Here is a 10,802-nt window from a genome sequence, read left to right on the forward strand (position 1 = left end):
GAAGGGTGTGGGTGGATTTAACCATAACTTAAAAATAACCAAGGGTCATCACAATAAACAACACGTATATGAAGGCAGCAAAAAATCATCATTAGTGTCCAGTGTGTGAAAATACTGAATTTTGCAAAGACATGTGACCATTCAGTGTGGAAGAATTATCTAGTAATGTTCCCTTTGTCTTGTTTTGAACAGAAACAATGGACTGAACTTCATGAAAATAAAATGTGAATGGATTTTACATGAATTCTTCTTTACCTGTTTGTACACATATTTAATTTACACTTGATTTTCTTGCAAGAAATACAAAGAATCTGGAAAATTTCACCTGCACTGTTTAGTACTGGATGAATTTTTGGCTAAAGATGTTTAAGGTCAGTGAATTGGATCAAATCAAATTGTTTAAAATGAACCAGTATTGAATATGAATCAAAACATCAAGAAGAAATTATTAAAATGAATCATTGTATTTCTAATAATTGCCGTTTTAAAAAAATGATGTTTTTGTGGCCATTAAATCATTAATTTGTAAAATGTAATTTTTAGACATTTACAATACTGAAATTATAACAGTGTCTATGTATAACATTTTAAACTTCTTTTATTTTTGACAGCAGCACATACAAGTTCATTTAAAAATAAAGTAATTCCTGTATCAAAGAAGGTTCTGCTGCTGTAGCAGATTTACTCTAACTAAAATGCAAGTAAACCAAACATGGGATTTTTCTATAAATATGACACTGGTGCATCTTATCCTTTTCCTCCTTTTGGTATCCATTATAAACATCACAGTCACAATCATCTTTGCACACACATATGGATGGATGAAGGCTCTGTTACTGTACATGGTGCCAACCTTTAAAGACCAGGAGCAACACTTCGACACATGGTTGGGAAAGACAGAGGTGGACCGCTCTACCTCTGCACCACAGCAGATCTTTACAGAACATTTAATATACACTCTGTAGTTTTGTGTTACTATTTCTACTTCTGTGTAAATATATCTGCAGTTGAAGCGCAAATGATAAAAATTGTATTTTTTAATTAATCCACAGCTTCTTACCTGTGTGAGTTTCACCATCAGCCTCCAATCAACAATTTAGATTGAATTTTTGTCCGCATATTCAAGTAGAAACCACCTTCTCTGTGTGAGTTCTCATGTGATTTTTGAAAGCACTACTTTGGATGAAACTCTTGTTACACAGATGACAGGAAAAGGGCTTCTCACCTGTGTGGGTTCTCATGTGAACAGTCAGGGCAGAAGCCACCAAGTAACTTTTGCTACATACTGGACAAGAATGCCGCCTTACGCCTGTGTGGGTGTTCAGGTGGTGGGTCAGACTGCTACGGTTGCTGAAAGATTTTTGGCATAGGTCACATGAAAAAGGCTTCTCCCCTGTATGAGTTCTGATGTGGTCAGTCAAATAAATCCTCCGATTGAAACCCTTTCCGCATGTTTTACATGAAAAAGGCCTCTCGGTTTTGTGAGTCTTCATGTGATCGCCCAGGCCTCGCGCGCAGCTGAAACTTTTTTCACAGATCTCACATGAAAAGGGCCTCTCACCGGTGTGGCTTCTTGTGTGAACAGTTAATTTGGCAGACGTACTGAAACCTTTTCCACATGTTTTGCAGAAATGTGGCCAATCAGAGGTGTGTGTTTTCATGTGGTCAGTCAGATAACTTTTTCGGATGAAACCCTTCCTGCATATTTTACAGGAATGTGGCCTGTCATCTGTGTGAGTGCACATGTGAACGGTCAAACTATGACTATCCATAAAACCCTTCCCACACACTGAGCAGGAAAATGGACGTTCTCCTGTGTGAGTTCTAACATGCACTGTTAACTTGTGAGATGCGGTGAAACCTTTTCCACATGTTTTGCAGGAATATGGACGCTCACCGGTGTGAGTTCTCATGTGAATAGTGAGAGAACTATTTTGAGAAAAGCCTTTTCCACACATTTCACAGGTAAAAGGCCTCTCACCTGTGTGTTTCCTCATGTGAACAGTCAGATCACTTCTTTGAACGCAACTCCTTCCACATATTTCACATGAGTAAGGCCTTTCGCTTGTGTGTATTCTCATGTGAATGAGTAAACTACCGCGTCGGGTAAAAACTTTTCCACATGTTTTGCAGGAATGTGGACGCTCATCGGTGTGAGTTCTCATGTGAATAGTGAGAGAACTATTTTGAGAAAAGCCTTTTCCACACATTTCACAGGTAAAAGGCCTCTCACCTGTGTGTTTCCTCATGTGAATAGTCAGATCACTTCTTTGAACGTAGCTCCTTCCACATATTTCACATGAGTAAGGCCTTTCACCTGTGTGTATTCTCATGTGAATGAGTAAACTACAACGTCGGGTAAAAACTTTTCCACACGTTTCACAGCAATGGGAGCTCTCATGTGAAGGAGAGTCTGGCTGGACGGTCACAGCATCACTGATCTGAGTGTTTTCTTCCAGAACTGGACTCTCACTTGGTTCTGGTTTGGAGTTAATCTTTTCCTGATCATGCTCAGTGACCATGAAAGCATCAGTTTCCTGCTTCAGTTCAAGCTGCTCCTCTTCCTTAATGATGCAGACCTTCTCCTGCTCCTCTTTGATCTGTGGAAGCTCTGGTTTCTCCTCATCTGGACTGGAGCTCCTCTCCTGCTTCCAGAGACGCTGCTCATCATCAGTCTCCTCCTTACAAATGTTGTCCTCTGAGAGATCTGAAGGAACAAAGATTCAGGAAGAAATTAATGAAAACAGCTGAAACATTAGCTGTTGGGAATCTTAAAATAATGTGATTTAATCACAGCATTCTTCTTATTTTCCACAGTTTTGTTTCGTAACAGCTGCTCTTACATTAATTTATAGTCATATGAAAAAAGAAAAGTAGCTCCTTTAAAGAAGAACCGACTGTTGTTCCACAGAACTTTTCTTGTCTACATGAAGTCAAACATTTACTCAACAAACACATTTACTATTTATCTCTACTAGTTTTAGCAAAATTGCCCAATTTCAAATCTTGGAGGAATAATAGAATTCTCCAAAGATATCATTCCAGTTATGACAACCATCATTGTAATACCGCGTTTTCTACGGTATAAAAAAAACATCTAGCTCACCTTCAAACTGGATTACAAATATTTCTTCACACTCAGGTTTGATCTCCTGCTTCAGTAACAGCTGCTTTTCCTCCTGGCTGCAGCAGAGTTCCTCCTCCTCCTCTTTAATCCGTGGAGATTCTGGTTCCTCTTGAATAAGATTGGAATTCCATTCTTCCTCTTCCTTACAAACATGCAGTTGTGGAGCATCTGTGAGAAGAAACAACATAAAAACACAAAGATTAGAGAAGATTAAAATACTAAACACAGCTTCTTCAGATCAGAGATTAAGTACTCAGACAAGAAGTCAATTATCTTCTAGATCTATTCTAGTCTAGCAACATTTTTGTAGACTGGCCTTAAAACTGGAATTTTCTTAATATAATAATGACAAATATGCGTGCAACTTTACTAGCAGCGCCCTGGTAAAATTAGTGAGCCGGTCGCCGACGTTAGAAGCCTATTGCAATTAATTCATATTTCAAGTAGGAACCCTTATCTTGTCTGTGAGCTTCAGCTTTTTTCTTTGAAGTTTAATTCTCTTTACTGGATATTTTCTGCACAAAGAGGTTTGTCACTATTGTATGAAGCAGGTAGGCAGATGTAGGTAAGACTGAGGCAAGCATCTTGACATGCATCATGAGTGAGTCACAGACAGATGTGGTGTACAAAATCTGGAAGTCTTCCAAAATAAAACACCCTTCAGAATCTGATAATATATAAAAGCAGAAATAATGTAAATGTATTTAATTCTGTGTGGCGTGGGACCAATTGACCAATGAACCAGTGCAGGTCTGCAGTTCGAGGGTTGGGGGCCACTGCATTAGATTAATCTTAAAAGCCCAATGACATGGAGAACAGACACCTGTGATAGTGTGGTTAAGGAATCTTCACAGACAAAACAAATACAAATCATGCAGTGATCCTTATATCAAATTTTATTTGGTAATTGTGGATAACACCTGTGCCTACAATTTATACCTCAGTCTGTTGTTTCAAGTCTAAAAAGTTGTCATTAAAACATAATTGAAAGGAAGATTCTATATAAAAATTCAGCCTCATAATGTTCTTGTGTCCAATAAAAAACACAATTTTATGTCAAATTATGTATCTTTTTTATTGACCAGAACAAAGATTTATTAGCTGACTCTACGATTTTTATGAATGTTAATTTGAACCATTTAAACAAAGGTTTTATCTCACACTAAATTCTCATTTAACCTGCCATCAGATTTTATCAGTTACTTACCAATTCCGTGAAAGGGAGATTCTTGATTCCCAAATATTTCCATCAGTCTAACATTTGTTTAAGGATGATTTAATAAAATGATTAAATCTATTGAATAGTGGCAGCTTCTCACACACAGTCCAGCGCTAAATGATTTTCCGCTACTCTCAGATCAAATTTAAAGCGTTACTGCCCTCTAGTGGTGTGGAGTGGAAAATTTTAAAACAACTGTGGATTTTCGTACTAATTTGGGGTAACTCATACTGCTATACTGCTGGTATAAATACCATGTCCAGATGTGTTTAATTATTAGCTATATATTTGGGTAGTATTTAAAGGTACATTTCATATAAAAAAGAAAGGTGTTATGGATAATGTCTCCCTCTGCTGGTGAAGTCAAGAAATGTTTTTTTTTCAGTCATTTTCAGGTTTCTAATTGTTAAACACATAACCAGAAGCTAGTATCATCCTGAAATTGTATTCAAGTAAGAGTTGTGTTAATTTTTAATACTATTACTTAAGCTGATGTAAAGGGTATATGACCAAATACTTAGCTGAGTAAAAAAAAAGTCAACTACAAGGGAATTAAACATTAAATACACGTTCATGTATTAAATGTTTAAGTCTAAAAAAATGAATTAGGCAAATAAAAATAAATGTTTTCCTTTTTAGTATGTTTATACACTGAAATAAATTAATGAAAAGACAAACAAACATGAACATAGCTTGTTTACAATATTTTTGGCAACAAAGCTTTTACTGGTGTGTTAAATATAAAAAAGGATGTACAAAATTGATGTTTTGCAAATATTTACCAACAGGAATTCAAATAAATATCCAGTAGAAAAAAGCTAGTTTTTTATTTTGTGATATTAAACACCAAGTGTATCCATTTTTCAAATTAACAATAACATTTTGGGATTTAATGTTTACCCCCTTGTTGCTTCAAACAAAACATTTGAAACATTTCTTCAAATTCTTTATATTTATATTTGTTGAAGCAGATGCATGTGCCAATAATTTCATCATACAATAAAAACTATATTTGTATGACTTATCAAAAGTAGATTATCTTGTTAGACACTTTCTTTAAATGTTTAAAAATATGGCATGTCGGTCTTCAAGGATATTTGAATCATTAATAAAGCACTCACTGCATCAACCACAACTTTATTTACATCACAATAATGGTGTTGCTTCCATGATTGTCATGTGTTAAGTTAATAATTTAGAGCACAGGTGTCGAACTCCAGCCCTAGAGAGCCGGTGTCCCACATGTTTTACAACCAAGCTGCCATAGAAGCTTCTTGTTGGCTAAACACACCTGATCCAGGTAATCAGCAGCAGATAAGGCAGGGTTTCTGAAAAAAACAGCAGGACGTCGGCCCTCGAGGACTTGAGTTTGACACCCCTGGGTTAGAGGGATATTAGTAAATGATTTTATAAATGTAAAACTATGGCTCCCCATCCGTGTGAGTTCTCATGTGAGCAGTCAAAGAACCACGTAGCTTAAAGGATTTTCTACATAGCTCACAGGAAAAGGGCCTCTCACCTGTGTGGGTTCTCATGTGAGCCGCTAAATTACTACTTTGAGTAAAACCTTTTTCACACATCTTACATGAGAAGGGCCTCTCACCAGTGTGGGTTCTCAAATGGGCAGTTAAAGAACCACTTCGATTAAAACTTTTCCCACATATTTCACAGTTAAAAGGCTTTTCACCTGTGTGACCTCTCATGTGGACAACTAACCTGGAAGACTGAGTGAAACTTTTTCCACACATTTCACAGGTAAAGGGCTTTTCACCTGTGTGTTTTCTCATGTGAACAGTCAAATCTCCCCTTTGAATATAACTTTTGCCGCACGTTTTACACGAGTAAGGCCTCTCGCCTGTGTGTATTCTCATGTGAGTTATCAAACTACCACGGCGAGTGAAAACCTTCCCACACGTCTCACAAGAATGGGACCTCTCATCTGAAGAAGTGTCCAGCTGGATGGTCACAGCATCACCTTGATCCATTCTGTTTCTACAGATTTCACAAAGGTCTAGTGTAACATCAGAGTGAATTTCATTTAGATCGGTCATTTGGGACTGACTCATGAATGATTGGGTGAAAGTGTTTCCACAAACAGAACATTCCACTGAGTTCTCCTCTGTATCCGGATGACAGTGACTCTCTAATGCTGAAGAGTTGGATAAACGCTTAAAGTGACAGTGGCTTCTAATCTGAGTGTCTGCTTCCAATACTGGACTCTCACTTGGTTTGGAGTCCATCTTTTCCTGATCATACTCGGTGACCATGAAAGCATCAGTTTCCTCCTTCAGTTCAAGCTGCTCTCCTTCTTCACTGATGCTGCTCTCCTCCTGCTCATCTTTGATCTGTGGAAGCTCTGGTTCCTCCTCATCTGGACTGGAGCTCCTCTCCTGCTTCCAGAGAAGCTCCTCATCATCAGTCTCCTCCTTACAAATGTGTTTCTCTGAGAGATCTACAGGAACAAAGATTCAGGAACATCAGTAGATAACGGGACTCTGACTACAAACTAACTAAAAACATGAATAAGTGTAATTATTTAATCACAACAATCATACGTCAATTTAAACATTTAGACATCCACCTATTTTCAAATCCTGCAGTTTGTTCAGGATGAGACATTTTAAGCTTTCTCCAATAGCAGTGGTATATTTATTTCTATAACTGATGTGAGTAATACTTGAGTATAATAACTACAAATATTAAAATTATTAATTGAACATTTCATTCCCAATGCTACTGCAACAGCTTTGATAATTAAATCCCAGAAACTCAACAATTACCAAAACAACTTTGACTAAAGTTCATTCAGATTTGTTCTTAGAAAAGAAGCAGTAATGAATTAAGTAAACATAAACTTCATTTCACTTCAGTTATTAGATTGATGTATAATAATTCCCAGTAATCAGAAAATTATCCACAAATACCCTATTCTCAGTAAATGGAGGATGAAGCTCACCTTCATACTGGATTACAAATATTTCATCACACTCAGATTTGATCTCCTGCTTCAGTATCAGCTCCTCTTCATCCTGGCTGCAGCAGAGTTCCTCCTCTTCCTCTTTGATATGTGGAGGCTCTGTTTCATCCTCATCTAGACTGGAGCTCCTCTCCTCATCTTCCTCCTTACAGCCATGCAGCTGTGAAACATCTGTGAGAAGAAATGACAGAGGAGGAAATTAGTAAAAAAGTTCGACTACTCAAAGTTGATGCTGTGGTTTAAAAACTATTACAGGCATGAAAAGATTTCCTGAATAAAAAAACAAAAATACAAAACCAGGTTTTGTTTGGATCAAATCAGTTTGGTTATTAAACTGATGCTTTAACCACCTCAATACTTCTGTGGCCTCAGAAAAGTCATCTACATCAAATGAACCTGACACCGTTTTATGTTCAACCAGCCTCAAGTCAGAGACCGACTAAAGTGGAGTGACCCCTGCGCTATGACTGATTACCGCACAGTTCCTCCTGCTCTTCTTTGATCTGAGGAGGTTCTGGACAGTTCCTCCTCTGGTTACAGAGCTGCCATTTATCCTCTTCAATCTTACGGATTTGTTGTTGTGGAACATCTGCAGACAGAAACCACAGAATGACAAAGCTCTTTACTGAAGACCCGAAAGGTAAGGTTCATGGAGGCAGACGTCTGATCCAAGTTACCCAGTAGAGTGACTGCCACTTGTTATGTGCCTCATTTGAGGTCTGATTTTGATTAAAAGATCTTATAAAAATGTAAATGTGATAAAGCTTTAACTGGTCTCACAGACATTTAGGAAACGAGCAAAGATAATCAGGAAAGGGTGTTTTACCCTTGTTTTATAATTAATTTCAAGACATGAACGTACATCACATTAACATAATTCTATTGATAACTCGTCCAAATAAAAATAAAAACAAAATAAGCTATTCCTCTTTCTGTAGAGCTGTTTCAGTACAATGTTTACTAACAGTCCTTGTTCTCAGTTGATGACAGCTCACATATCATTACCTTCTTTGTTACTGTTTTATGTTAATCTATGAGGCACAATTGAAGTGTATTAACTTCTTAAAGATAATCCTGATTTGAACCAAACAAATTTGGAAAGTTAAATATTATTTGAGGATTTCAATGTTTACATTTTATAAACAGATGTCTACATGGACCAATATTGTTTAAATAACCCTCTATAATCCAACTCGATTTAAATATTTAATCTGTTTGTGGTGTTATTCATGAGCTTTAATTCATGATATGTCAAGAAGAAGCTATCGGAGCTTTAATAAGAAAACAGTTCCATAGATAAATATTTTTTTCTCATTTATCTCTGTTCGAAAAACAATCAGTCACATACCAATTCTTTGGAAACGTAGGCCGTGTTTACTAAAAATTTCCATCAGTCTGACACGAAAAAAAAGATGTTTTGAAGGTAAACTGTGCAATTTTTTGCACAGCGGCAAAAGATGCTCCAGAACGGAGCTGACTGACTACAGAAAATCAAAACCGGAAGTGACACATTTAGGTAAAGGTTGAACTCTATACTGACCCCTAGCGACGTGGGTGACATAAAACATGTACAAAATATTAAAATAAAAACTTTAAATGGTGTGATTGTTTTTGATAATTTAACATTTTCATTTTTACTATAGAGGCTAAAAAGTTATTCTAAAATCGGTTTCTATAAAAATATTCCTCGCCATTGATTTGATATTTTGCCAACATTATTATTTGATTTATTATATATGTTTCATTTGAATGTAAAATTGTGTCATTAAAGATAGACAATGGTTCATATTTAGATAATGTAATATATTTTAAACATGCCTGTAAGATGTTTTTTAGTTCATTCCGAAATATATAGAGAAAAGAACAATCTGCATAAAAATGTTGGAGTCTTTCTCCATCCATCTGGCAGGCGGAGCACTTAGACATGAGGGAACAATTGACAAATATAATCTTTTAAAAGATTTATGCAGGATATTTATTCATAATTTTGAATACAAATGATTGATTCTATTGGTGAAAATACTTATTAGGTAACAAAAAGGTTGTATTGCATTGACTTTTTCTCAGTAAAGCCACCAATGATTACATACAGGGATTAAATAAGTATTTGAGGCCTAATAAACCTGCTTGTACACTTCCTGACAACTTGATTGAAATGATTGAAATATTATTTTGGATTTGATGTGAAAAATAGAGCCACAGAATTTATTTGATATTTCTTTAAAAAACTAATGTTAAATCAGATAACTTAAAATTTTGCCTATAATAAATATATGTATGGGGAATCTGCACATCCTCGTCACACACCTTTGTTTATGTTAAATCTAGAGGATGTGTCATGTAAAGGTTTGATGCATCATTATTATTTATTAGAGAGTTTTAAAGATTTTATTGAAAAAAGTTTTAAAGTTTAAAAAGGATGAATTATGGCGAACTGTGTTAGAAGGTGCATGAAAATGTAAAAAGAGAATTGTAGGATCACTGGGGATAAATTTTTTTCTTTTCTGTTTCTTGCAACAAAGAGTGGACTCAAAATTTTGATAATTTTATCTTAAGTTCAGACAAGAGAATTATGCTAAGAAAAAAAATGGTTTTGATAAAATTTTAAGGAATGGCACTTGGTGTTTCGGCTATTGGGAAAATTTGTAATACTCCATTTTCCATCTCTTCAGTTGATAATATTCAATCATATGCCTGTTTAAAATTTTACCTTACTTTTTCAACTTCAGTTATTTAATTAAATATATGAGTATACTATCTACACACTTTTGCAAAGATCCCCATACAAATTTGGGACGTGTTTTGAAATCGTATTATTTTTGGCAACTGAATAATATATATATATATATAAAAACATTGACGTGTGATGTTTGTGGAAAAAGTTTCAAAAAGAAATCCTTAATGAAACAGCATGTCATAATCCACTCTGGCGAAAAGCCGTTCGACTGTAAAACTTGTGGAAAAAGTTTCAGCCGAAGCGGAAATTAAGATCTCATACAGGTGAGAAGCCCTTTCCGTGTGAAAGGGGAAGTGGGATGTGGGAAGTGCTTCACCGATAGTTATAGTTTGACAATCCACAAGAGAATGCACACGGGTGAAAGGCCGTATTCGTGTAAAACATGCGGAAAACGGTTCAGTAGAAGTTGCAATCTCACAATAAACATGCGGACTCACAGGCGAGCGGCCTTATTCATGTGAAATGTGCGGAAAAAGCTTTACCGAATGTTATAGCTTGACCATCCACAGGAGAACCCACACGGGTGAGAGGCCATATTCGTGTAAAACATGTGGAAGGAGCTTCAACTGCAACAGCAGTTTGACCACACAAGAACCCACACAGGCGAAAAGCCTTATTTCTGTGAGATGTGGGGCAGGAGCAATTTGATCGTGCACATGAGAACTCACACAGATGAAAAGCCGTACTCTTGCAATATACTGTATGTGACAAAAGTTTCACCAGAAGCTAAGGTTGGCTCATC

General features: G+C 36.3%; 1 protein-coding gene across 3 annotated transcripts; it reads right to left on the minus strand.

Moving 5' to 3' along the window:
* Window positions 1–580: 580 nt before the first annotated feature.
* LOC112144263 (zinc finger protein 2 homolog) lies at window positions 581–8,833 on the minus strand. Of its 3 annotated transcripts, none has more exons than XM_024268703.2 (6): window positions 8,672–8,833; window positions 7,799–7,912; window positions 7,303–7,494; window positions 6,571–6,798; window positions 3,107–3,295; window positions 581–2,707 (listed from the first exon to the last, which is right to left on the minus strand). In XM_024268703.2, the coding sequence occupies exons 1-6, from the start codon at window positions 8,712–8,714 to the stop codon at window positions 1,122–1,124; spliced, it is 2,352 nt and encodes a 783-aa protein (XP_024124471.1). In that variant the 5' UTR covers window positions 8,715–8,833; the 3' UTR covers window positions 581–1,121. The 3 variants fall into 3 exon arrangements, with proteins under 3 accessions (XP_024124471.1, XP_024124472.1, XP_024124473.1); XM_024268704.2 differs by having other exon boundaries at window positions 7,804–7,912; window positions 8,672–8,827; XM_024268705.2 differs by lacking the exon at window positions 7,799–7,912.
* Window positions 8,834–10,802: the final 1,969 nt, after the last annotated feature.

This window comes from Oryzias melastigma, linkage group LG17, assembly GCF_002922805.2.
Source record: "Oryzias melastigma strain HK-1 linkage group LG17, ASM292280v2, whole genome shotgun sequence".
Lineage (NCBI taxonomy): Eukaryota > Metazoa > Chordata > Actinopteri > Beloniformes > Adrianichthyidae > Oryzias > Oryzias melastigma.